The sequence below is a fragment of the Seriola aureovittata genome, chromosome 15, assembly GCF_021018895.1.
Source record: "Seriola aureovittata isolate HTS-2021-v1 ecotype China chromosome 15, ASM2101889v1, whole genome shotgun sequence".
NCBI lineage: Eukaryota > Metazoa > Chordata > Actinopteri > Carangiformes > Carangidae > Seriola > Seriola aureovittata.
The window spans coordinates 24014820-24042505 of NC_079378.1; the positions used below are offsets into that span (position 1 = coordinate 24014820).

The 27686-nt window shown below is 44.3% G+C and overlaps 2 protein-coding genes across 5 annotated transcripts in view; one reads left to right on the forward strand and one right to left on the reverse strand.

Annotated features, from left to right (window-relative positions):
• LOC130182996 (LHFPL tetraspan subfamily member 7 protein) overlaps window positions 1-23167 on the forward strand; it is a 96476-nt gene extending 73309 nt beyond the window's left edge. Inside the window, exon 4 of the mRNA XM_056398276.1 lies at window positions 20774-23167. Coding sequence (XP_056254251.1) covers window positions 20774-21000 — 227 coding nt within the window. The 3' untranslated portion in view covers window positions 21001-23167. The remainder of the gene's footprint in view (window positions 1-20773) is intronic.
• A 165-nt stretch (window positions 23168-23332) lies between these two features.
• Window positions 23333-26481, reverse strand: LOC130182995 (spermatogenesis-associated protein 22). 4 transcript variants are annotated; one of them, XM_056398275.1, is made up of 8 exons: window positions 26401-26481; window positions 25921-26005; window positions 25598-25735; window positions 25040-25229; window positions 24457-24808; window positions 24230-24350; window positions 24041-24138; window positions 23333-23808 (listed from the first exon to the last, which is right to left on the reverse strand). In XM_056398275.1, the coding sequence occupies exons 2-8, from the start codon at window positions 25958-25960 to the stop codon at window positions 23617-23619; spliced, it is 1131 nt and encodes a 376-aa protein (XP_056254250.1). In that variant the 5' UTR covers window positions 25961-26005; window positions 26401-26481; the 3' UTR covers window positions 23333-23616. The 4 variants fall into 4 exon arrangements, with proteins under 4 accessions (XP_056254250.1, XP_056254246.1, XP_056254247.1 ...); XM_056398271.1 differs by having other exon boundaries at window positions 24230-24353; XM_056398272.1 differs by lacking the exon at window positions 26401-26481 and adding an exon at window positions 26354-26392 and having other exon boundaries at window positions 24230-24353.
• Window positions 26482-27686: the final 1205 nt, after the last annotated feature.

Consider the following 27686-nt stretch of genomic DNA (forward strand, 5'->3'; position numbering starts at 1 on the left):
TACATGTACCTTTATAGCTAAAGGAGGCAGAGGAATAACTAAACATAAGACGCGGAGAGCAGGAGCGAGGGAGGGAGAGAGAGAAGTCATCGGTAACTGCTAAGATAAAGAGCTAGCAGATCTGAACAGCATGTCAGCACAGCAACAAAAACCCTGTCAGAGAATAAAGGAAACGCTAGAGGGCTTCTGTGTTGAGTTTGGATGAACGCGTAATGCAGTAACTTTAACAGAGCAAACGGATCATCGTACTAAAATACTGGAATGACCAATTACATCAACCAGAGGGATTTAGAAATAAAGGCCTGTTAACTTAAGGTAAATAAAAGCCCCGCCCACTATCTGGGGGAATACAGGATCTGAAACAGGTGGAGGATCTGCTGTAAACACCCCCTGATGATGTCATGGAAACCGTTTGTCTCAAATTATTTTGAAACAGCACCGGCCGATAATCGGTAAAGTCCAACACTCGGCTGACCAGCGGTGTAACTTCATCACTCAGTCACTTTGTGGATGTGGCGTTGGCCTGTGGCTGCTCCAGCCAAAGAGATTGGCTCTTTAGCTGCTAAATGTTTTCCCTGTGTTCCTACAGGCGAGTTGCTGATTGGTGCGAGCAGGTTGTCAGCTTCCTGCTGCGACCGACACTGAAGCTTCGAGAGAAGAGAGAGTGAACCGACGCAGTAGATCTCTGACGGATGAACAATGAGCAGAGACTCATTATAACTCCATAAAGCTGATTGGAGCTACAGATTCAGATGATTATCTTCAGTTTAATCACTACACATTGTTCTTTGATCTGTTGTTATTATAAAAAATATCAGTTTTAGCTGTTTTAACTTTTAATTAATCATTCTGTTACTTAAATAGAAGCTTGCTGACTCTCCACACGTCGCAGGACTCACAAGAAGACGTACTGGAAGTTTTCATCCTCTTCATGGTTTATGTTCATATATCTTCATATTTTCTAGAGCGACTGTTTGTCCAGGATGAAGGTAGAGATTTAGCCTGAAGACAAACCTCGTCAGACTTCATGTCTGGGTGCAGTGACAGTACCAGTGCATTGACTGACTAAATCACAGCTGAACTAGTTTTTGGAAAGTAAACTTAGATAAAGTCAAAGGTAACCAAAGTCTGTATAGCTCACTAACTGACATGTTAAAACTTTGTTTATATTATATATATCATATTATAACTGCGGCGAATGAATGGTCAGACTGTGGCTTTGTCCCTGTCCTGTGAATGTGCGACAGTTTCATGGTGACGAGACACCAGGAGAAAATCTGAATGAAGAAAAGTGATTTATAAATATTAAATTGAATGATAATAACATTCAATTTCAATTGTCAAATACATTTTTTATTCATTTATTCAAGATTTCCTTTGAGCTAAATCAACAGTTCAATATGTACATTACAAATTCAAATATATGCAATGCAAATACGATCAGACGTTAATTTCTCTCCTCCAGCCTCAGATGACCCCCCCGCCCTCTGCCACTGCACTTCCTCTCCTCCAGTAACAAATCATTGGGAAAGACAAACCATGAGAAGTATGGCATCTACTCCTCATTGAGTCTCCATTATCGTAATGTCCTTGGGCTCAGCACCCCACCCCAAAGGTCAGAGGGGGCTCCATTTCACCACTCCAATAATGGAAAGTGCCTCAGAGCCCCGCCAGACCTGCAGGTTCAGTCTGTTTAGCATCGGGCCGCTGGGAATATTGTGAGGAGGAGTGATACATGCACATATATGTGTTCAGCGTGTGTGTTTGTGAATGTACGGGGAGGCTGGGACAGATATGGGAATAATTCATTGGCAGTTAATGGGATTTCAGTGGGAGCTTGTGTTGTTGACAGTTTACTGTAGCCACCCACCTCAGTGTGAATTATTAAACAGCTGTGAATTCCTATTAGTGGTTGTGACAATGGAGCAGGCCAGACAAAGAGGTAGCTTCACTGACAGCACCAACACACAGCGACATGGCACCCAACTCTCATAGTGGCAAAAACAAAACCAAAAAAGAACTGGACACACAAACACAAAAGCTCACACACATTTTTTTGGAAATAAAATTTTGTTCGACCAAATTCGATTATCACTTGCACAAGTTTTAAGAATTACAGAAGTGAAATAAGTCTTAACAAGATTTAAAGAAAAGTCTTTCACAGCCCAACTACCTACACACACACACACACACACACACACACACACACACATAGCTAACAGCACTGAGGAGAAAGCACTCCCCAAGTCACAGGGAGCTTTAATTTAATTTCCCAGTGTTTGCTTTCAGATGAGACAAGGTCATTTGCATTTCCACTCTGAGTATTTTTTCTGTACTGATGCTCAGCCCACCGGTAGAGCAGAGACACACTCAGGACAAGGGAGAAGCACACGGAAGCTTAAATATAAAGAGGCATTGTTTTGGTGCTGGAGGTTGTCTGTGTCTACGTCTTTGTCTCATTATACCAGATACACAAGGTTACAGTGGCTGCCGACTGGGTGTCAGTGTGTGTTGTTGCAGTGTTTTACTATCTGCTCTCTGCTTTCCACATGAACATGTGCATCGTGGACAGGACTATTAAAAGCCAAGGTGCGCCCTCAACCAAGCTGTCTGTCAGCCTGATTGGCTGGCTGTTTGTAATCGATGGAGCCTGGCCCACAGGCCAGCCACCTAAATCCATACAGACGGCGGGGAAAGATGAGATGGCAGCGGGAACATAGGCTGCAAGAAAACTGTCACACACACATGCAAACACACACAAACCCCCACTCCTTGTTTAAATGGCTCCCCGCTGTTTAAGACCCCATCAATCAGTTAGTGAGCGTGTGGCATTTTGACTTAAACCGTGCATGGATAATGGGCTTGGCAGGCACCATACAGATAGTGGGACAGCAGCCCGAGTAGCAGGCAGAGAAGGGTGGGGTGGGGGGGTGGGGGGTCATTAATCCAGGGGTGTGCCGTCATGCTGTGACATAGCCAACAGGCTGCATCTGGATTGAAGTGCATCTGGAGCAATGGTCTGGCCTGGTCCGGTGCCGTCGACTGCCAAGGCAGATGGTACATTGGGCGGGAACAGGCTGGGCATGAAATGTGCATGGGCAGTGATGTGGGTGATGAAAGCACACAGACATGCTTTGGCTTGCACTGGACACACTGGTCATATTTACTTAGTGAGGGAGTGTAATGTGGGAATCGTGGTTGTGCATTTTGGGTGACGTTATATGGCTGGACATTAGGGGGATGTGGGAGTTGGAGGCCTGCACAGACTTTCTGCATAAACCTGGGCTCAGACTGAACAGTATCCACCTGGAAAAGGCCTGATCCAACAGACAAACATCTGCATTGAGTATTACTATTTGTCCTTTAATCCTCTGTAGTGTGTGTGCATGTGTGTGCGTGTTTGTGTGTGTGTGTGTGTGTGTGTAGAGAGTCTCATGAGGCCCACGGTCAGGCACGAGACAGAGCTGGCACAGATTGGTGCACTAATGCATCCACAGCTTTTAAAGGGAGACTGTGCAACTTTTGAAACAACAAACATCCCTTTCTCCCACTTACAAATAAAAAGCTGAATTCATAAGAAACGCTCTCCGTCTCAGTTCAGGACGCTTGGACGTTTTGAGGCAGCGCTTTCCAGCCTTTTCCAGATCATGACCCACTTGAAAATCTCGAAAATGTTGCGGGTCACATCTGATCCCATAGGACTGTGCAGGCCAAGTAAGGTGTTCTCAGAGCACTTTTTATTTCAGTGATAATGATCAAGCCTTCAGGACTGAACTGCAAACAGAGGAAACTCAATTTTATTTTTTGTTTGACAGGAGAGAGAGAGAGAGAGAGAGAGATTCACCATCTGTCTCTCTTTCCTTTTAACTCTTCCTGTTGCTCACCAGCTATCCATTTTAATACTCCAGTCTTTGCCATGGATGTAATCATTTTGTTCTCAATCAAAGTGGCAAAGCAAAACAAGTAAATGATGTGATCCGGTGGCGACAACATAAAAGTTCCTATCATTGGCTTATCACAGTGATCCGGCCCACGGGTCGGGAACCACTGCTCCAGGCGGTATGACTCTGGCGAATCCCGAACACAAACATTGAATACTATGAAGAATGCACGTCACACTGCGAAGTCTGACTGAGCTCAGTTGGTTTAATTCACACAGAAGAATCCATCCAGACAATTATTGGCCGGTCGTCCGCAGTGACCGGCATTACAGATGGTTTTATGATGATATTTAGCTCAGACATTCATCACGCTCTGCTGTCCAGATCTCTGAGTGCAGGTCTGCATATTCAGTTTGTTTATGCTGTTCAATCAATGACGGTGCTGAAAGGGTCTTTCACCTCTGATGCATCAGTCCTGCAGCACCTCTGCTGCTTCTGCTGCCGCAAAATTACACCGTCATTACACACTAAACACACACTCAGTGGTTTCCAAACTCAGACATCAATAAACTAATCACACACCCAGTACAGGCCAAACGCCACGTCAATGAGCCAGAATCCCAAATGTCAATGCTAATGGATGCAAATGTATTCAGTGTAAACCTACACACACCAGTTGAAATGTTGGAGGGCAGAAAGGTGGAACAGTGAGCAGAGAGATGTGCTTGTCCCACAACCAGATGGTTCACATTCAGTTCCACCATCATCCTCACTGCTGCACTGTCCTTGAGAGAGACTCCCTCCCGGCGCCGAGCTGCCGTCCTGCAGCTCGGCCTGACCTCCGACTCTCTGTGCATGTGGGAATTTTAAGAAACGAGAACTTCTCTTTTGGGTTAACGGTATTATTTTGACTCACTGGCAGATTTTGTGTTGTCTTTTCTAATTATACGGATTCTTTTCTGCACATGCACAGTCTCAGCACATCACCTCTCATTAGCCAAGATGGGCACCAAATTGAGCCGCTTAATTATCCCAAAACACAGCGAGGAGAAAATTGCTAATGACAGGGAACGCAATCTACATTACAATAGAGCATGAGCGCAGGCACTTGAGTGTGACTTTGTGTGCATGTATATACAGTATATTATATATCTGTGTATGTTTAGCTGAAGCCCAGTCTTCTGAATACAAAGTCCTGAGCATAATGAGAACAATCTGAACTACATATTGCTGAATTCTTTTAAACAGCAGACAGCTTCATTTTAATTAACCCACAAAATTAGAGGAACAGGAGGCCGCAGTTTGTGTGGGTGTGCTGGACCGGCGCTATGAAAGAGAAAGCTTATCACGGTCTCATTGCTGGGACCTGAAGTGTGGAAGCAGACATCTGATAGGCTGACTGCTCTCCCCACAGTGAGCATCCTCGGAGTCTGTGCTGTATTGTATCAGCTCAGTGGGGGATTGTGGGAAGAGACAGAGATGGTCTCATAGCTGCTTTTTAGTGCATGCTAATGGCTAATTAGGCATTTCATGACTAAAGCTGCATGGTTATTCTCATTACATGCTACTCAGTACTCCCAGAGTGCTGTAGCGTTATGCTGAGGAAGGGGAGAAGGTCTGCCTTGGGTTTCACTATCTTGCAGTGAATTCTTTGTATTTTGTGTATTTCTTTGTGACCTAAACACTAACTGTATTAGCTGGTTATTCATAGCTGTTGGATTTAATGGGAGGATAATGGCAACACCCCCATCTCACTCTCTATAGACATTCTTGTGACTGAGTCTTTCTCCCTGACATGATAGAGACCCTATATGCTTCTGTCAGCTTAAGTCCTCACCCAGGCTCTTGGTAATTAAAATGGTGTCTGTCAAACACTCTCCAAATTAGACACAGCACCATTATATTTAAAGGGATAGTGTGTGTGTGCGTGTGTGAGTGTATGTGTGTGTCACGGTCCTTCTGCTGTTGCTTAGTGATAAAGCTGTTAACAGAGTGGCCAGTGAAGATGTTAGCCAGTCTTTGAGCTGTGTGATGAACGCCCCAGTTATCATGATAATTTCACTCTAGGGAACCTATCACCCTGTTTATGTGAGTTGGGCATCATCGTGTGTGTGAGTGTGTGTGTGTGTTGGGGGTTGGGGGTTGGGGGTGTAGGGAGGTTAGAGCTTCACAAGGGCCTGTAATAATAGAAAGCCAGCATCGTTCTTTCTTTTTGTCTTGGGTTTTTCCAGACGTGCGATGAGCTGCTTTAGGGATGAGGGACTGTTTGTAGACAGCGAGGAGCTGAGTGCTGATTTCAGGCCGTGAAAACAAGGACTACGCCTTGTTATTAAAGCATGACCAGTCAGTTTTACACCTGGCTTTGTCTCCTGCCTCTTCATCCTCCCACAGGCAGCGTGACAACCGAGTGTCCTTGCCCCTCCCTTTGGTCGACGGCAGCTGCAGAGTGTTTAAAAGAGGAATACATGTGATTTGGGTTGTCAGTTCTTCCATTGTACCAAGAAAGTCGAGAGACCGTCTGAGTGCAGATAAACTTATGTTTACAAGAATCCAGATACTACATCCTAGATACATGCATTCAAATGCACCTTAGTATCATAATTTCAAACATATCATTTATTGCCACATTTTCATATTTTCATTTTCATCGTAATGAGTGTCTCTATGTAACTTGCAGAAAACCAAACAGAGACACTTGTCTGTGCAGTGTGTGTCCATACATACTGTACCAGCTCCTGCAGGAAGATAACAGCTCTATTCATGCTGCCCTGCTCGCTTCACCGTTCTGTGTTGATAACACTTAATAGTTGCTCACAAGTGAGCGAGCACGTCACCGTGTCAGTTGAGTGGCCAGCACCGGCAGCCACCAATGGAAATGTGCTCTCAACCACAAAGGTAGAAAAACCAACTGCTCTACAATTTTGGCCAATTGAAAGCAAACCCAGGCTTGAAGCAGGATTCAGCCGCGACATACTGAGAGTTGAAGGTGGAGGGCTGAACATGAGGTTCTGCAGCCAGGCTGGTGTGTTTGATCCTCAGTGTGACACCCACTGGCTTCCACCCACCCCCCCCAGTTCACCTCTGTGACCTCAGATCCCAGGGAGATGATGATGAGTTCCTCTCCTCCTCTTGATAAATTGCTCAGCGGGCTGTTCGGGACAAGAGGAGGCGTGAACCACAGAAATCCTTCCCTAGGTTTTTATTCATGTCCAGTGGAAACACAGACAAACACAAGAAGACATGCACAAACAAACACACACCTGCTCAGCTTTCAGCAGCTCTTAAACTCATTTGATCCACTTTCATTTTACTCTGAAAAGTTTTTCTTGGGAGGACACCTGGTGCTTCGCTGTCATGGTTACCCAGCCATCACACTCCCCCGTGCTCTCACAGTGAGTCCACTCCACCCATCAGTGTGCTGTGACAGCTGTGATTGAAGGACAATCAACGTTTCTGCGTGTGTTTGTCAGGGGAAGTGTTCGAACTGAGAAAACTGGAGGGTGCGATCAATCACAGGACGTTATTTTGCAATTAAACTGGATCCACTTCATAACAATGCAGCATCAAACTTCAGCTCTGTGGCCCATAAATAATAATAATAATAATAATTGTAACATACAATCATTTATTCTCACTTTTACTTCTGAATAAGCATTTCCTGAGTTTCCATTATCCCCGGAGACTTCCTCTCATGTCTCTCAGGCTGTCACTTCTGCCATGATCGATGCTCAGTGGGGTGAGACAATAAGTATGTATGATTAAGCCCCAGAGTCACGCCTGAGTGAACAGAGGTCGCCCTTTGACCCTGACCGCTGACACCCTGTGTGTGTTGTGTCTGTGTGACAGAGAGAAAGAAAGACAGACGACGAAGCATCAAATAAAGGCTAGTGAGGCAGATTGTTGTTACCAAGAATCTGTTTCCAAGAAGGACCAAATGTCATGCAGCCAGTGTGTGTGTGTGTGTGTGTGTGTGTGTGTGTGTGTGTGTGTGTGTGTGTGTGTGAGTGTGACTGCTCTCATGAAGGCTGCTGTAACCAAGGAAATGCTTTCCCCACATTAGTGCTCCTCTCCCCGGTGTCTCGGTGGTCTTCTTGATTACCTCTCTGGTCATCCTCGTTACCTCAGCCTTCATTTACAGATCTGAGAGCGTGTGATCGATTGAAGGAGAGACAGGCGCCATTTATTAGCATTGAGAGGCTGAAGGTAGATTTCTGATTGGCTCCTTAGATTAAAGAAAAGATGTGAGCGATTAAAGAGCTGAAACTTACTTTGAGAGAGAAACGTCTGAAGTCCAATGAGGAGAAGCAGGACAAGGTGGAGAGGAGCTGCTGAAGTCCCTCATTGCTCCGTCTGCACGGGCAGCACTTCAAAAGATGTCGTTAAGAGTGTGTGTGTGTGTGTGTGTGTGTGGGTGTATTTGTATGTGTGTGTGTCCACCTGTGTGTCACACTCATAGTTGGCAGAGGGAGGAACAGGGATGCTCATTAAAGATGTAAGAGATGAAAGAGTAAAGAGTTTTACGAGACGAGTTTATGAACCAGAATCAGCTGCAGTTGTTTCCCTCTCCATGATCACTGAGGACGTATTAAGCTGTGAAGTAGAGGTGTTCCAGGTTTTTCTTTAAACAATAGCTTTAATGCGGGATGTTTGACTCAGACTGGATCTCCAAACCCATCTGGAGACTTCCCACCATCACAAAGAGCCCAGCTCACACTCATGCAGCAAACAGGTTTAATAAACATCAGTATGAACTACAACATACATCATATTTACATCATTTTGTATTGACGTAATTGTTATTTACACTACTAGCTTCCTGTGTTCTTCTGCCTTATGCTGTACGACTTGACTGGTGTTTGTGCTGGACTTACTGGGAGCTGTGGTCCTGAGCCCACCCTGCCTCAGCTGGTCTTGAAGCAGTTTGGATTTTTGTGGATTTTAACTCCTGAGCTTTAAGTTTTTTGTTAAACTTTGTTAAACCTGTGAAGTCAGTCGACAGCTGCCGCCTCAGTGTTTAGACGATGATAAAGATACCGACATGTAAAGAGTGAGTGTGTGGACGGAGCCGCAGGAGAGAGAGAGACAGTGGAGAGACAGTACAACCACAGAGGGCCGATCACAACACAGACGCATCTCCCTCTCTCCCTCCCTCCCTCTGTCTCTCCCTCCCTCCCTCTGTCTTGCTCTCCCTCTGTCTCTCCCTCCTCCTCTGTCTCGCTCTCCCTCCTCCTCTGTCTCTCTCTCCCTCTGTCTCTCTCTGTCTCGCTCTCCCTCCTCCTCTGTCTCTCTCTCCCTCTGTCTCTCTCTGTCTCGCTCTCCCTCCTCCTCTGTCTCTCTCTGTCTCGCTCTCCCTCTGTCTCTCCCTCCTCCTCTGTCTCTCTCTCCCTCTGTCTCACTCTCCCTCCTCCTCTGTCTCTCTCTGTCTCACTCTCCCTCTGTCTCTCCCTCCTCCTCTGTCTCGCTCTTCCTCTGTCTCTCTCTCCCTCTGAGAGAAATGTTTTGTCTGTAGTGAGGTGTGATAGTCCAAAATAAAATGATTGGTTATTATTATTAATTATTGGGTAATTTGGTTATTACTAGTCACCTGTTAACCAACTGGTCATCCTCCTATTCGTTCATTCAGCTGGTAAATCAGTAAGAGGAGAGGAGAGGAGAGGAGAGGAGGAAGGAGCAGATAAGGAGAGGAGAGGAGAGGAGAGGAGGAAGGAGCAGATAAGGAGAGGAGAGGAGAGGAGGAAGGAGCAGATAAGGAGAGGAGAGGAGAGGAGAGGAGGAAGGAGCAGATAAGGAGAAAAGAGGAGAGGAGACAAGGAGCAGATAAAGAGAGGAGAAGCAGTGCCAGAGGGAAAGAAGCCTGTCTTATCTTTAAGGTTGATCTGTGGCCGGCTGCGCTGCTGCTCCATCTCTTGTAATGAACTTGATCTCAGAGATCTGCTGATCAAATCATATCCAGCCAGTTGCACTCCAATTTGAGAGACCAGCCAACAGTGGAGGACGAAGCAGCTTCAACCGACAGCAGCTTCAACCGACACATCCCTTCAGACGGAGGGCGGCTCGCAAAATATCGTCTGTCGAGAATTAAGACAAAAAACCTTTTGTTCTCGTTCCCTTGGGGCGCAGTGGATTTCTACACTTCTGAACAATGGCTGAGAGATGCAGCTGAGAAGTGTGATAAAACGGGCCGGAGTTGGAATCACGTACACAAACACACAACAAACAACAAACACACAACACACCCACACACACTGAGAAGCATGGTCTGTTTACTCTGTTGGAAATCCACAACAAACAAAGACACTACTCCTAATAAGATGCATTCAACCAAGGATGAGCTTAGTGGGGAACACTGACACACACACACACACACACCCGCACACACACACACACACACACACACACACACACACACACACACACACACACACACACACTGTTAAGATCCCTGGGAAGTCTTGGAGACTTCTGCGGGAATGTGACTGAGAGGGAACATCCAATCTCCTTTAAAACCTCATCCTGCAGTGTGTGTGTGTGTGTGTGTGTGTGTGTGTGTGTGTGAGATATAATGTACGTCAACGGTAAAGTTGTTTAGATGGCAGTTAAGATACCTCCCTCTCAGGTCTATATGGCTTCACCTCACATGGCACACTCTCACAAACAGCTGCGCTCCTCTGCAGCGCGTCATGGTGGTGACAGACATATTCTTCATGTACAGTAGGAGTCCTGTCTGCTGTGCCCCCCCCCCCCCCCCCCGCTGTGTCTCGTCTCTACCTCAACCCCATTCCTGCTCTCGCTCCTAACCAACACACACACACACACACACACACACACACACACAGGCCACTGAGGTGGAGGCTGAAGGTAATGGTTTCCATTTTTCCTTAATGCCAGTGGGTCAGGGAGCAATGGCAGGGCAGAGCTTCATTACAGCAGCCCAGCAGGGCCCCGTGTCTCCTGTAGGGATTCATTATGTTGCCCCCCCCCCCCCCCCCCCCCAAGCCCCTTCCTCCCACCCAGCTACACCCTGCACTCCTCATAAAGGTTTTCTATATATTGTCTGATAATGATCCTCAAGGTTTGTTGCCCAGCGCTCTCCCTCCTCCCTCGGCCGTTCCACAGACACTTGTGTTTCCACGAGGATGAGTTGCATTTTCTTGCACTAAAAGCAAAATCTAAGTTAACTCTTCCACAGATCATGTGATATTTTACAGCATTTGGAAAACTGCAGGAGTGGACAGTGCCCTAAGGTTTCGCTCAGTAAGTCTGTGCGCACTGCTGAGTGCAGAGCTGATATCTGATTTTACCTTTCACTGTAAAAATAGGCACAGTTCAGTTCCGCAGCAGGCGCACCCTCGCAGACAAAGCAAATGAAAGGTTTCTCCATGACTGTTCTTAGATGGCTCTATAGTGGCATTTCCATGAGCTTCTCCAGCTCTGAAAAGGCTCATAAAAATCAGAAGTACTGAAAACATATTTTGCAAATACATCAGGTCAGTTTTTTTTTCCAGATTTATTTTTTTTTTTTTACTTAAAATATAATTTTGACAGTGTATCAGTAACTGAAAACAGCAGATGATGCAGACCTCTTCTAGTACACACACACAGCAACACACACGCACACCAGGACATCCTTTTATTATTTTCAGATGTTCTGCATGCAGACAACACAAGCAATACAAAGAGGCACATTTGCAACACACACACACACACACACACACACACACACACACACACACACACACACACACACACACACACACACACACTGATGAATGGGAGCTTGTATACAGTTAGTGCGCCCAGGTGCGGGGCTGCTGATCGTCTTTGTCTACAGCAGCCTTGTACACATCACATTCACACTGATCCACGTTCTCCCTTCCACCGCCTCATAAACCACACGCAGCCAAGGCGACACTATTTAAAAGTGTGCAATACAAAAATGAATTTACACAACAAAGGTGGATTCCTGTCGCATTTTCTCACCTGGGTTACACGGGCTGTCTAAGTGCTGAGTGAGTGAACTGTGTAACCCCAGGACCAAGGAAACCCATTCAGAATACATTCTGCAATTTGAAAAATGTGCAGCATTCAATTGGAAAATAAGTATCCTGTTCTAAGCCCACCTCATGAATTCATGCATTTTGCACTTTTCATTATACCTGTGGTGTTCTGCAGGAGGTTATGAGTTCTACAGTATATTCTATCAAGTAGCTGCCATAGTTACAGTGTTTATGTATGAATGTAAATTTATTCAACAAGATTCACTATATCTTCTGTGCTGTTCTCATGCATGTGTTTATCAAGGGCACGTTTATAATCTTTTGAATGGTGTGTCAGACGGCAGCGCGGCTTTAAAGAAGGGGTCACATTTGTAAAATGTGTTAAGATTCAAATTTAAAGCCCTGGTTCTTGTTTAATAATATTCTCATAGGAAATCAGATCCATGAGTAGCTGCTGTTTGTGACTGCAAATACCCCACAGCCATGGACGCCAGACGTGTCCTGGACTGTACTCTAATCTCTTCAGTCCACCTCATCCTGCTCGTGTTGCAGCTCTGCTCACCATAATGACAGCCGGGCTGCACTCTCACTGCATGTGTGTGTTATTATAAATGTGCCTATGTGTGTGTCCCTGATGATGCATTCATCCTAACATATGTTTCCCTGAAAATAACCTTGTGAGGACAAATGAAGTTGAACTAGTTCCTCATTAAGTAGCTGCCATGTGCTGTACAAGAGAAGAAATCAAAGATTCTATCACATTCATAGCAGCGTGCTCTGCTCTCCCTCTCTCCTGACTGGCTCTATGGCACACAGATGTGAACTGTGATGCCACAGCACAGCTGGATATACAATGCACCAACCGGTGTCACCGGGTTGTTCTGACTTTCACGGCTGACATTCCTTGTTGGACCCGAGGCAGCTACTGAACCCAGGAGACGTCTAGCTTAAGGGCTTAGCCTCTGGGCCAAAGGCTGTCAACACAATCATGGGGTTAATGTCAGACTTTGTACACACACACACACACACACACACACACAAAAGCATCACCTTTAGCAGCCGTCCACAGGCAGCACAGGGATGGAGCTTCAGACAAGCCATTGTTTGTTTGCTGACTGTTTCCTCACACCATCGTCGCAGCGAGTGCAGCTTTTCACAGTTGATTGATGTCTTCAATCTAATCTCCACTTTCTCTCTTGTATTATTATTATTATTATTATTTATTTTCCTATCCAAGCATATGAGGTACTTTGTCTCCTGTGCTAATTCAATCTTGGAGGTGGGATGGATGGATTGAGCAACAGATTAGCTTCAGTCAGGCTGTACTCTGACACCGCCCCATGTGTGCTGCGGGCCGCCTCATAAGGGATGAGGAAGCCAAGGACAAGGAATTTGTCTGAGGTGTAAATTAATTTGCAACATAAAAAAATGGTGATACGAAAATGAAAGTAATTAGAATGATAGATTGGATGCAGCGTGTGAGATTCATGTGTCTTTGCTGCAGGGCTCCCAGGACGGAGGTTCACAGCGATAAGCGTGAGTTGCGATGGCTCAGCATGCTCTGGGAGCTGAGAGACACACACTCCAAGTGGTCTCTGTGTGGAGGCTGGAGCTGACTGCATCCTCTGCCACACATACATTATCCTCAGCAGCAATATCTCTCTTGTTTCTGAGGACAATTCAACCGACCTCACCGTCATCTGCTTTTCAGGGGCTAACTCAGTAGGAAGTAGTCTGTTCACTGCAGGTTTATTTTAGGGGTAAATGAGATCATTAGTAAGTTGGATGAACCAACACTTTTATAGCTTGAGATTTTTGAGAAATATCACTGAAATTTTGATAAGAAATGTTAAGGAGGATCCAACAGCTGATTAGCATAGCTTAACTTAGCGTAAATACTGCTAACGGGGGGAAACAGCTCGCACAATTTAACACACCTCAGACATCTTCAGAAGTGTTGGTAGGCAGCAGATTTTATTACCTGTGAACAGAACCAGGCCAACTGTTTCCCTGTTTCCAGCTCTTATGCTAGCCTAAGCTAAGCTAACCAGCTGCTGGCTCCAGCTTCATATGTATGGGGGGACTGGTGTTGATCTCCTCATCTAATTCTCAGCAAGAAAGCAAATAAAAATGTTAGATGATTCCTTTAAATTGATCTGTAATCTGTTTGCAACACCATCTTTATCCGTGGAGAGTTCACAGCGTGTCCTCAGACTCTAACTCTGTCTTATCGGTAAAACTCAGCGTCTGATTTGTTCTTATCTGTGATTCTCTTGTTTCAGACACACACAGAATCTTTAAAGCTTCTGCTTGTACAGGTTCATAAAAAAAGAGTAAGTGACATATACATGCTCTAATGCATTTCAGACCTGCACAGTCCTGAGTATGAGCTGAGGTCAGTCTGAATGAGTCAGTGAAAAACAGACCTATTACTGAGCCCTGATTGACCGGTCCACAGCAGACCTGCTCACTCTAAAGATAGCAGAAGCTATTTTATTGCCCTGCTAATCTCTCCCAACTCCCTGTATTTCATTTCCTCTCTTCTCTTTCTTTGCTCGCTCACTCCATGATCTCTTTTTGTGCAGCTCTCAAGGTCAACAGGGTTTTGCCTCCATTGTCAGTAGCGAACAGTTTCCTCTGAATTAATTCCCTCGTGGTTTCAGACCAGCTTTGTAGTCCTTCTGAGCACACACTGTTGCTTTGTCTCAACTCTTTGTGGCCACTAAGAAGTAACCTCCACTCAGCAAAATGATTTTCTCCCATTTGTATTAACTGTAGTAGCAGCGATCGTCACATCTCTTCATCACTCACCTGAAACTGTCACTTCCAGGTGGAAATGTCCGACTGGTCCAGCACCCTCTCTTTTCTTTTCTTCTTCTTTTTTCATATTAGCAATTACAGGTGCTTCACTTTGAAAACGTATTTCCTTACGTCTCCATTCTCTGTTCCTGCTGCCCTCTTTTCTCTCTGCCTTAATCTTGCACAGAAACATTTATTATCGAGTCCTGTCTTAGTTGGCGCCGTGAACGTGATCACCTTAAGCCAAATGTTTCGAGAAATGTAGGTAGTCGGAGGAACGTCATTAGCATAATTTCCCAGAGGCGCACTGAGCTTAATTATCAACATGGCTGTGTGCAGACTAGAGCACAGCTCATCACATTAGGATGGAGTCCCTGCTGCTCAGGCCCATGCTCCGCCAGGTCCCAGCTGACTACCAGGAGATTCATTGCCGGCACAGCTCAACTTCCCAACAACTCCGAAACTTTCGTCTCTACCCTCTGCGATTCCTCACCTTGAGATTCAAAGGGGATGAAATAATGGAGACTCCGGTGGACCATCTGTTTTTTGTGCTGTAAGTCGTTTCAACTCATTTTTCTATTAAAGAAAGAAAAAGCAGCTGATTATCTGTGGTTTTCCCAGGGATGCTCACACACTCCTCTGCCAATCCTTTATCTTCATCTGTGGTTTCTCCTTAATGCACTGTCACACCCGTGTGTTGGACATCCCCCCGCTTCCCTCTCCGTGCTGCCAGACTGCAGGTCGAGGTAAGAGTGTGCGTTCGCTGTGCGAGAGAGAAACAGAAATGATCCAGCCCCATCTCCATCCGCCTGTGGATAGAGCGGGAAATGGAAACACTTCTTATATGCAGCCTGTGAAAAGTCAATTTCATTTCTAGACACACCACTGTGGTCCTGCCCTTTGTTATGCTTTCATTATGGGACACACACACGTTTCCACCAAACACACAGTGATTCAGTTACACAGTTAAGACCATAATCTTTAGAATCTGGAGCAGTACATATGTAGGTGTATGTGCATAATTGTATATACAGACAACATTACAGTGATTGTATGTGGGTCACAGTCAGTGTTCAGTGTTGCACATCATTTAAATCCGTTTGCCTGATCACACCTGGGTTATTATCACCTACATGGGACCAGACAGAGACCAGCTCACTTGTTCTATTCCTGGAAAGTGCTTACTTATGGAAAAAGGAAAATGGAAGACAAGATGATGAAGAGTATGGCGGAGGAAGACACCATCGAAGCAGTAGTTCTGATGTATAGCTTTGGGCCTGCGACTGTAATTAAGCAATACTTCTCGGCTTCTTCCAGCATATGTTTCCTGTCGCTGCGTTTCATCAATGACAAACATGGCCAGAAACTCAAACAAATGAGTGCTGCGTTGGCAAATCAGGATTTATTAGATGCATTTTGTTGTTGTTGTTCTGTATTCGTCTCTTTACCTGGAAGAAGGCGGCCATTAGCCACAGCTGAGGAGAAAAATATGGGTTTTTTTTCCCCCGCCGGCTCGTGTGCGGATGTCATTGCTATGCGAGGTAATGTGACATCAAACAGGTTTGCGTTATGTAAGGCCACAGTCTAATGTGTGTGCTCTTTCATGTGTCTTTGAAGTGAACGGTAGCAGCAGATAATGTCCCTGTTTGGACGGCAGCCAGATAGGAAGTTTCTTTCAGGAGTGAGAGTAAACAGTGGGTGCTGGAGCTACAGAGGATACAACGAACACCCAAAGGTCCACTGTGATTCTGCACTTCTTCTTTGAATGATTTTGTATTTACACGTCTGACTGCTCTCATCCCGGTGGTCTCTACCTGACTGACTGTCTGCCTTGTAGGTCAGAGAAGATAAGCAGGGCATTAGTCTATTCTAATATATTCCAGCTCCCTCTTGCCGGCTGCAGCTCTCCAGTGTTTACTGTAGAACCTGCCCTGTCTTATTTTTCAATGTCAGAGTCGTCCTCCTGCTGACTTCTCATTATTCAACACTTGAACGTCCCTGTCCTGTGAAGAGCAGCACATGAAGACAGCGTGTTAGTGAACTGAGCAACTGTTTGCCTGTAAATCTTCCCAGTGAGCTTAAACAGGTTAGTAATAGTTGATTGTTTAGACAGTGACTCACCCTGCTTCAGCACGAGGAAACTGAGCAGCAGGTTTTACTGTGTGGTAAAGAGGCGTCTGTCTGTCTGGGCCTTGGTGACAATAATCAGTTTATTTAATAAATCTAATGTAACTATTTATATTCTGTGTAAGAGGAAGCAAACACATAACAACTTGATGTAAAGAGCTGGACACCCATGTCCTGCTGAGTTTAACTCAACCCTTCCCTCTGCGAGTTAAGACCAAGGAGATGGAGCCAAAGCAGAGGTCCTGGTGTCGTGATGGAAGAGGCCTTGAAGCCTCACAGAATTGAATTTTCTATTAGTAACATCTCGGGAAGAATAAAGATGACGAATACGACATCAGATACGAGGCGTATGAATGTCTGGGACTACAATATGTTGTATTTCTGACATTTTCTGACAAGAGTAGATTTTGGATTTAGCAGATTTTTCTGCAGCTGAACAGTGAAATATGACGCGAGTAATCCTGTGATTTGTGTGTTCTGGGTCTGTGTCAGTGATTTCTATGTGAGAGGTCTCTGATGAAATTGATTCGGTGTAACGCTTGGACGGCAGGTTATCACACACTCTCCTGCCCCGCAAACCCATTCAATCTCTCCGTCTCATTGTCAGAGCTGTGGACTCGTTTCTCTGGGAGCAGCTTTCCATTTCTGCCGACACCACTGAGAGAGGGATTCAAGGTTAATTTAGTTGGTAAAAGCTGCACTGAATCTTTGTATGCCAGTACAATGCTTTCTCCTCTGTTTTTATTTAATTTAGCTTCTCTCCTTTACTACCCTTGTTGTGAATGCACACACACACACACACACACACACAAACACACAAAGGGTAGAAAAAGGAGAGAAGCGAGCGTATAAAAGTATTTGCCATCCATTAGAGAACATAAAGGGCTCCGCAGCCTTGCAGCTACCTATGAAAACTCTGCCTGTTTTGTTTTTCCACATCGATATTTCCCTCCCTCAGTCTGACGTCTCTGTGCACTTCAAAGCTGCTGAAGTGTGCATTCAGACAAGCTGTCAGCCACGAGAAATACACCGAGAGATCCAGGGACATTTTTTAAGATTAACTTTAAGTGTATTAAAAGGTAAAAAAAATTATGAATGAAAAATTAATAATGCAGAGCAGCTGTTGGTGAGAGCTCCTTGAAAGAACATGTTTAGATTCATGTTCTCTGAGGGTGAAATATGACAGCCAGTACTTGAGACACTGTTTTTCCACGTACTTAGAGACACTCATCTGATTGGGGCCGACGCTCTCTCTCCAAACCTCTTCACTTTTATTCATCTGTGTGGAGGAAGGTCTGGCTGAGCTCGACTTCCCTCCCTGTCTAGAGCTCTTACAGATGCAGACTGTTGATTGGGAGGTTGGTAAACTGACTGCTACTTGGGTCTATTAGGGAGTAAATGATTGAAGCGCTCATCGCTTTTTACTGCCTGGTGGCTGCTGTGAGGACAGCTCTGAAAAACCCCTGGAACTGCCTTTAAATGAAACATTCAAGTCTATCTGAGTTTACCAGAGCTGTACATACATTTGTTTTCACTTGCTTTTTGTTCTTCGGATCAGTCAGAGCAAGAAAATGTCTGGATATTCTGCTTTCATGTGATGTCTGCAGCCCCCCGCCTGCTGACTAACTCTGCATGGTCACCCCTTTGTTATTTTAGCCAGTGATGTCAACAGCACAGAGGCATTCGGTTTGCCAAGTTAAGTGGGAGTCCACATGCACATCGCTCTTCCTGGTTGCACAAGTGGCAAACACTTTCGGGCCTCAGCCTCTCTGCGTGGCACCTCGGTGTCATGTCAGCCTCTTTCATCACCGTCCATTCCTCACAGGATTAGAAACACGGGGCCGTGTAAGACCCTGTTGAAAGTAAAGCTTGTCCAGCTCCTGCTGTGGAAACTACAATCCTGTTTCATGCAGTACAAGTACAGTATCCAGGATTTAGGTCATGAAAAGACCGGTTTAGCTTTGCAGTCCTGTAGCATCATCCAACTCGTGATGGACAGTGAAAAACACGGATCTACACAGATGCAGCAGAACCAGGAAAACAGCTTTTTTTTATGCCACACTCTCTTTTTTCCCCTGGCTCCTACATTACCCACAGTGCAACTCGTCCGAGATTCAGGTGTGTTATGCTAGTAGTGGCTAATGTAGCCCCGAGCTGACATGAGGGGCGGGGCTACAGAGGTCAGGTAAACTCCACAGTGACAGATTCTTTTCATTTTCAGACGTGTAATCTTCAACCCACACTGACTCGAGTGACATCACTTTTATCAGCGCCTTCTGTAGCCGCACAGGGTTTTCTTGGGAACTCCCTATAAGACGTGTAACTTATAAACTCTGGTTTCATACCTCTCAGGTTTGAAGGTTAGAATCGATCCATTTCGACTTTGCCTCTGATAGATTTTTACAGTTTTTCGACAGTTCGTCTCTCATTAACGGCTTGCAGAGATCCAGACAATCTGAGCTGCGGCTTATCTGATCCAGACAACCACCCTGCAAACCCTCCTGGTCTGCACTCACCTTGCCTACCTGACACTTGTGAGAGACCGCTGTCTGGATTGCATTCCTCTGTTGAAGGTTTGTGCCAGGGTTTTCTTTAAAGGCCACCATTTTCAGCAGAGGAGCAGCAGTGGCCTTAGGTTGTGAGCGTGCGCCTGTGTCTTTGTGTTTCTTCCTACAAAAGCCACGGATAGTTTGATAAAGAAGGTCATTAAAGTGTCATTAGGCAGTGAGCTCTGAGGCGCTGGGCCCTGAGAGATAAAACACAGGAGCGCTGTGAGAGCTGGGAGGGATGGGTGCAGCGCTGAGACGCAGACCCTCAGTGAACTCCACAGAAACGCTACATCAGGATAGACCTCCTCGACTCGTTCACACAGCTCTCTTTGTGTTTTCCTCCCCATCATTCTGCTTTTCCCGACCTAACAGTCACTCCCTAAGCCCCCAGCGTGCGGCGAGATCATCGCTGAAAGCTTCCTACCTCTTCATCCTTGTTCTACAAGCACAATCCTTCACTACCAACACAGACCATCGATTCACTCGTACAGCTGTTGCATTGTAGCTCTCATGTGAGCACTGTTTCTCACCGGCCGTGAAGCTGCCGCCCTTGAAAGTAGAAAAACCAACATCTCCTGAAATCAATGCAGCTTAATAAACAAGTTCAAGCTTTTCCAGTGACCCCAGTTCTCCAAAGCTAAAACAACTATGACACCTGGCATTGTAATGAAAATCCAGCCAGCACTCAGTATAAATAAGAGCGGCATTGATAGCCTGTAGCGCAGTCGATAACTGCTTGGCAGCACAGGCTGGGAGACTTGACTCAATTTGTAAAAGTGAGCTGCTCTCTGGCTGCTGAGTGTCTGAGAGAGCTGATGCCACCCGAGTGCAGAGCGAGCGTCTTCTTCCAAAAGCCCTGCTGTTTTTGAGACCAGGGGTTCAAATGGATTTAAAGAGACATGAATCATTCTGCTTTGGAAGGTTTTATCAATTACAGGTCAGCAGTGCTTGGGTTGTTCAATACAGTAAGATCTGTGTTCTGCCACTACTGGACTTATAAACCTGTCTAGGTCATTATTTATTTTTTTATATGTGACACAAGGCAACAAATCTTAAGTCTGAGTGCAAGTGGAGGCACTTTAGCAGTGATGAAGCATCTAAATTACACACTTGACTTTGAGTCAGACTGTTTTCTTTTATGCAAAACCTCTACTGCCACCAAGTGGCTCTCAATCAGCACATCCGTCCAGAGAAACACATCCAGCCGTTGGGAGGTTAAAGGGTCAATTACCTCAAATTATGAACAACTACTCACTCACATCCAGTAGCATCTACCTGTGCAGACGGTGTTAGGTTTCCCTGCCTCGGTGTTGAGGTGTCTCTCACAGTCAACAGGTTTTTTATCCTTCGCAAAAACAAAGTAGACATGAAGAATATGAATACACTGTCTAATGCTCTCTGTCTTGTATCTTCTCTGCAGTGTTCATCATGGCCGCCGGACTGCTGGTCTACCCCTTCGGCCTCAACTCCTCACTCGTCAGGTCCTTCTGCGGGGACTCTGACATCTACTACGCCGGCGAGTGCCAGATCGGCTGGGGCTACATGCTGGCTATTGTCGGAGTCATGCTCACCGTCTTCTTGCCCTTTTTTGCCAAATATGCACCGAAGGAGCAGCTGTCCCCCACCCCTCTGCCCACGCTGTTATAGTGCATTGAAATCTTGGTTTTTTTCCCCCTCCTGACCTGAGCTTGATGTCGCGGAGAGACACCTGCATCCCATTTTTTAAAGGCGATGCTGTTTGTGAAGCTGACACTCAGTGATAACTGAAGCTGACACTCTAACAAACACTGTCTTCCTACATCATTATGTAATTAATTCAAATCCAGTTCATTTAAATGGAATGTCTTATGTTTCAATAAACTGTGGTTATAAGTTTTACCCTCAAATCTGTCACGACTTTTCCACAGTTGGACTTCTCTGTTTTCTTCATGTCAGCTCTGGGGATCAGTCGAAGGATGCATCGAGTAGAAACCCCATTTCACGCAGTTAAAGAAAACTTCCACAAACGTAACAAGTACTTGATTAAAATGTGTTTTTTTTCCCCCCTTCCTTTCATTTGTGGAAACAAGTCAACATTCAGTAAGCAACATTCCTTACAGACAGGAAGTTGTCTGCATAAAGACAGTGGAAGCATGAGATTATGTGGCAGTATGACTCGACCAGTCTAATTATGTTTAAGAAAGAGGTCGTGAAGAACATTTGACTCCGAGAGAGAGACACTTTTTTGGCGTTTGGACTGTACATATGATTTGGATTTAACAGAGCTGATGTCTGAGGCTTGAAAATAACAAAATTGAAAAGAGGACTTTTTCTGCCTCCCAGTCATGTGATCAGACAGTGAACCGGCGGGAGTCGAGAAGAGGTTTTCACTTCCAACGACAGCGCTTTCAGTAACTGTCATTAAGAAAAGGACAAGGAACACAGCATCAGACCTGCCGAGAGGATAAATGGAAATGTCTTCTCATAACAATGAAGTGATTCATAATGATATGTAGTGGTTTCAGAGCAGTGTTGTCAAATGTTTCATGTTGGGATACTGCATCCTTTTGTTAACCTTTTCCCTAGAATTGTTTGTGTAATGTAACTCCCTCGTTAAACATAGACATTTTTTATTTCTGTCTGCAACACACAATACTAAACACTAATTCAGGAAAAAAAAATGACTGCAAAAGGCAGGGAGATGTAGGAATTGTGTCAAAATGCATGATAAGATGGGCTTTGTTAATGGTAGAACAATTGATCTAGATTTTAAATGTGATCTGACCAACTTGTGCCTTTTAACATAACCAAGACAAGTGTTTAATACGATTATCAGGTTATCATCTTTTTCTGCTGAAAAACTGTGGATCCTGTTATGTGAAGTGATTTATTATTTTTCTTTTCTTCCTATTTTTTCCTCTCAGTATTAAAATGTTTCTCGTGAACTTGATGCAGTATGATCTCATTAACTTGAGAAAATGTCCTGGAGGAAAAAAAAAAAAAAGAAAAAAAAAGATGTCTTCTAATCCTCGGAGGTAATGGCAGAGAGAAGAAGAAAAAAAAAGGAAAGCAAAGCACTTGTGTTCAATTATGCCCTGAGATATTTTTGCCAATTACCTAGAAGAGTTGAATCACTTGAATCGCTATATTAAGAGGTTGTGACATGCAGCTAACAGATTAATTCCTGGAATCCTTGTCTTATGTGGTTCAGAATTCGAGTGGAAGCAGAAGGAGCTGTACAAATTGAACTTCGCCCTTTGGTATCTGTGCTGAGCTGACACATTACTCACAAGATGTGTAAAACGTGGCTTCAAATAATTAGCTCAAATAAGCAAATGTGTTGGTGTGTTTTCGTCAAACCACTTCTCCTTTTAAGCGCTGGCACCATTCCTGTCATGTTCCCAGGACAAAATGTCTCCTTCTCCACTTACTGTCCCTGTACACTGCCAATTTCATCAAGCTGGACTCCCTTTTCTAGTGGGTGTTTATGTGCGTATTAGTGTTTAATAATGGGTTGGTGTCTGCTAAGGGGTTAAACTTTAAATATCCCCAAAATTTGGGTTCCCATAATGACATATCCTGACATATAGAAAATTGCTGTCATTATGTTGCCATATTTGAAAGAAGGTCAGGAGAGAAGTGTTGGTATTGTATTGGACCTCATACTGTGCTTGACTGTGGGAATGATTGGCGTGACTGCACTGGACTTGTTCCCCTATTTGTTGAACCATTGTGTGTAAAGTCTCAGCACTGGTGAAACTGTTTTGGTAGAGTAGATTATTGTTTTTTCCATTGTGATGTTTGACTGTAAATAAACTAACTGTACTTGATATCACATGTTATTCTTAACTGCCCCGTTTTTCAAAGATATATTTTGAGATATTACCTCATCGTGTTTGCTTTACTTGACTTAACCTCTAAACAATGTTTGCTGTTCTGTGAATTTTCTTTGTAATAAAAAATATTTCAGAACTTACAAAAACAGACGCTTCACTTTCCATTAAAGGTTTCGTTAAATGACAGAAACTCTTTTATATAATTGTTTCACAAATTAATACAAAAACATCTTCGCCAGAACATGCAAGTCAATTCAACGAAAAACTAACAGCAACATCGTCCCTCACAGGTCGACAAGTTCAACACCTCAAATATGCTTTTTCAAACCAATAGAACTTCTACCTATAACAAGAGTATATATAAGTAAGCTTGGCTTTCATGGACCGCCATCAAATACTACTTTACTTTCCTCCTATTAATCTTATCCTGCTGAAAATCTACTCATGCTCAGACTTCACTGAGGGATTTCACCAGCGCCCTCATCTCAGCATCGCATGCTTTGATAGACTCCTGGGCATTCCTCAGCTCTGAGGGCAGGCAGGGCCTGATGGACACACACATGAGGACATCTCTGCTGCAGTCATAGTTACCCACATATCGATGAACTTGACCACGGATGAGACGGGGCAGTTCTTGCTCCTGTTGGACAAGAGGCAGAAATTAAAGATTAACTCAAGTAAAACTGCAGTGTTAGTAAATCTTCCACATTTGCTCCATCAAATAATCCATCAAAATGATAAAGAGCCATCATTTTATCTGACTGAGACTGAGAAGAGTCACAGCAAGTTAATATGAGCAAACTGAAACTGTCCTCTGATAAACTCAGGAAACATTCATTGGATTTTTCTGAAGAGAAGCCTTTCTTCCTCACATTTTCATAGAAGACACACTGCACAGCCTCCTTCCCGTCTCTTATGAGGAAGGTCTTAGCTCCGTGGCGACCCAGGGTAACCGCAGAGTCCAGAGTAGCTGAGGGAAGAGCACAGCCAGTCACATTAATCACGTTTAAAAATTCTAAAGAGTACATAACAAAACCAGCAGCAACTCCTAATCAACTGACCAAAGATCTCAAATAAGTACGGGACTTTGTCTTTGAACTGGCTCCAGTGTCTCATGCCATCAATAACTGCAGTCAGGATCCTCAGTGAGTTCTCAGGGGCTGGCTTCCTTGGAAATGTTTCCTGCTGAGCACAAAAAAGTTACACTAATCACTAATGAAATCATGAAACATTAACGGCAAAGTTTAAAATGTCTGTGTAATATTATAAATTTTCCATCTATTTCTACCTGAGTTTGAGTTGGTCGTGTTGTCTGAGGTTGATTTGAGCTCATTTTCCCCTCAAAGCTGGAACTCAGTGGCCCAAAGCTGTTGGTGAATTTCCAGGAGTTGTTTTGTGGTTGCACTGCACGAGCAGCGGGCGTGCTGGTGGGTGGAACAGGAGGAGGCAAAGGTCTAGACTGCTGAGGATATTGATGTGTGGCATCGGGCGGTCTGTAAGATAACTGCTGACCCCTCTGAGACCACCCAGTATGGGGTGTTGGCTTGGTTTGTGCACTCTCACTGCTGGAGGGAGTTTGATATTTGTTCTGTCTGGAATCCTGTTGTCTGGCTGGGTAGCTGGGCTGTCCCGTCTTAGAGCTGAAATGAAAATAAACTACCTGTTTTCACATATTGGGATCTAAAATCAAAACTGAAACACCAGGCACGTGTCTTTTTTAATTTTTTTTTATTAACTGAATATATCAAAAATATTTTAAGAAAGCAGTCTGACTTCAACAGGTTGTGGGTTTGACATTCTGGATTTTTGAGTATTTTTTCATTAATATTGCATTACAACAAATGGGTCAAACAAAGGTCAATAAAACACACCTTGAGCTTCCACCTTTGTATGGATGTGGCACAGGTGCAAAGGCTCTCGTTGTAGGGGCAGGTCCAGGAGCAGGTCTGTTGCTTTCATACTGCTGGGGCTGAGTGGACTGTGAAACACCCTGTCTGTAACACTGGTGGCTTTGTGAGGGACCAGAAAACGGACCTGAGGCCTGGTAACCTCCATAGGTACCTGAGGAAAAGCACATTCACAGAAGAAAATATGGCAGCTTCCACTGAAGTTGTGAATGGTTATCTTAATTCATAGGGAGACCATTTACATTATTGTCCTTTGTTTTGTCTCAACTCTATGATTCAACAAGAGATGGTGATTTTGAGCAGTCAGACATTAAACAGCAAGAACTTTTAGTTGACCTGACACTGTTGAGGGTCACTTAGAACAATCTTGGAAAAATATGAAACATAGAAAATCTCAAACATGGCAAGGTATTGTTCAATATGACTTTTTATTTAAAGCTCATGTATACTTTTCTGTGGGTGTACTGCCACCTAGTGCCTGAAATACAGTAGAAACTTAAAGACCCCAGCTGATTGCCTCACTTGGTGAGCTGTGAGATGGAGCTGCACTGGTGTTTGCCAGGTATTCACTGTGGGAAAAGAATTCATTCACAGAAGGAGCAGATGTCAGAGGAACTCTGTTTCTTTTCTTCTGGTTAAAGAGTGGCACAGAGAGGCAGCCTGATGGAGACATCACAGGAAATACAGCTGAACATATAATACAGATTTACCTATACACACTGTGCATTATGCGATGCTATGTATATCATACCACAATTTATAATCTATTTCACAAGACTGATTGAACTTGGTGTTAATCAAAGTAACCCATTAACATCAGGGAATGAATACACTCTATTACAAACCTGCAGCTGGCTTGGCTGACTGGTTTTCCTGTCTCCACATTATGGTTGCTTAGAAAAAGCTCATCCAGCTAACAGCTGCTGTAAGCTACAAGGAGAGATGCACCACAAACAAAAATAACTAAAACTACTACTAATTAAAGTTAATTCCCTGGTTAGTGTTGGTCACTCACTTAGTTTCAAAAAGTGATAGTTTAATTCAGTTGTAAAAACTTTACCAGTTAACATATTGATTTGGTGTCTTGTCAGTTTAGCAGTCTAAGTCTAAGTTAACTAGCTAGGTTAGTTAGCCAAAAAGCTAGTAGCTAGCAGCTTGTCGAGCAGGTTAAGTACCAAGAGGCGACCCTAACATAACGGATATGATGTTCAGCTATGTTTTACTCAAACAATACTGAACCAATCTATTTACAATGAATATTATATATTAGTTACTAACGGTTTGATGTCCAGTAACGTTAGCTAAAGTTAAATTTAGTTCCAGACCTGCACGTACTTCGCGCCAGAAGTAACGGATGTTGCCTTCACGATCCCGTAGTAAGCTCGGAGTTCCTTAACACAGCTCAGAAGATATTCAAATGCTGTTAATTTCCTGTGTCTGACAGCCCGTGTTTGTGGTAGAATGATGGAAAAAGTATGTGAGGCAACGCTGACAGTATATTTACTTTGTACATCACCATCATTTGTTGACATGACTTCAAGGTACCCAGGTAATAATATAAAAAGAAAATGTAGGGAACCCGTGTATGGTCAGACCTCCTTTGACACCACTAACCTCAAACAAGCTTTTCCAGTAGCTGCTGATCAGACGTGCACAATTTTAGGTTTGCCAAAGAGCAAACTTTAGCTCAGACATATTCTTTGTCTGGTGTGAGCAGCTGTCTGAGGTCAATCCATAGTAACTCTATTGGATTAAGGTCTTGGCTGTGACTCCAACAGGTGGATTTTCTTTGTTGAAGTAAGTCTGTTGTAGATTTACCTCAATGTTTAGGATCATTGTCCTACTGCAGCTTCTCCTTAGCTTCATGTTCAGGTGGACACACACCCGGACATTGTCCTGGAGGAGACCTTGATAAAATTGGGAATTCATTTTCTCCATGATGATGTGGAGCTGTCCAGGACCAGAGGCAGCAAAGACCCAAATCACGATTCTCCCTGCACCCTACTCCACCTTTGGGATGATGTTTCAGAGCCCTCCTACACCACATGTATCGCTGCATGTTTTCTGCAAACAATTCAGTTTCATATTCCATAAAACTTTTAGCATTGTGAAGTATCAAGATGCTCTTTGGCAAACTGCAGGCATGTATGTGAAGAGAAGAGAAGAGAAAACTAAACTTTTCACTCAATCCGTGAAGGGGTGAGTGAAGTTGTGAGATCTCCCAGAATACCGCACATGTTTTCGGGAGGATATTAAAAAACAAATGGATGAATTCACAGTTGACAAGAAATGACAAGGAGCAATGGAGGAAAGCATGGTTGATATGGAACGATGGGACATTGGGGTCAAGGATGCCCTTTCCAAGCTACTGAAAAATCAACGCTCCAGGCGTAACATCAGGTTTTATTTTAGGGCACTTCTGTGGACACATTCTTTGATTCACAGACTTGATAAAGCTGGAACTTGGGGGTGATCTGGGCCTGAGCCCTGATGCTGATCTGCAGCTCACCGCACCTTTGCACCAAAACCACCTGCAAGTGCCCCACCACGCTCTTTGGCGGTCCTATCAGTGTCTTAAACACAGACCATAAATTGTATGCTGCTATCTTAA

Coding starts and splice junctions, on each gene's coding strand:
- LOC130182995 (XM_056398271.1), bottom strand. CDS start 25,960: ATGTGGAGACAGGAAAACCAGTCAGCCAAGCCAGCTGCAG. Junction 24,809..25,039: donor TACAAAGGTGGAAGCTCAAG/GTGTGTTTTATT, acceptor TTTTCATTTCAG/CTCTAAGACGGGACAGCCCA. Junction 23,809..24,040: donor AGTGTGTCTTCTATGAAAAT/GTGAGGAAGAAA, acceptor CTTGTCCAACAG/GAGCAAGAACTGCCCCGTCT.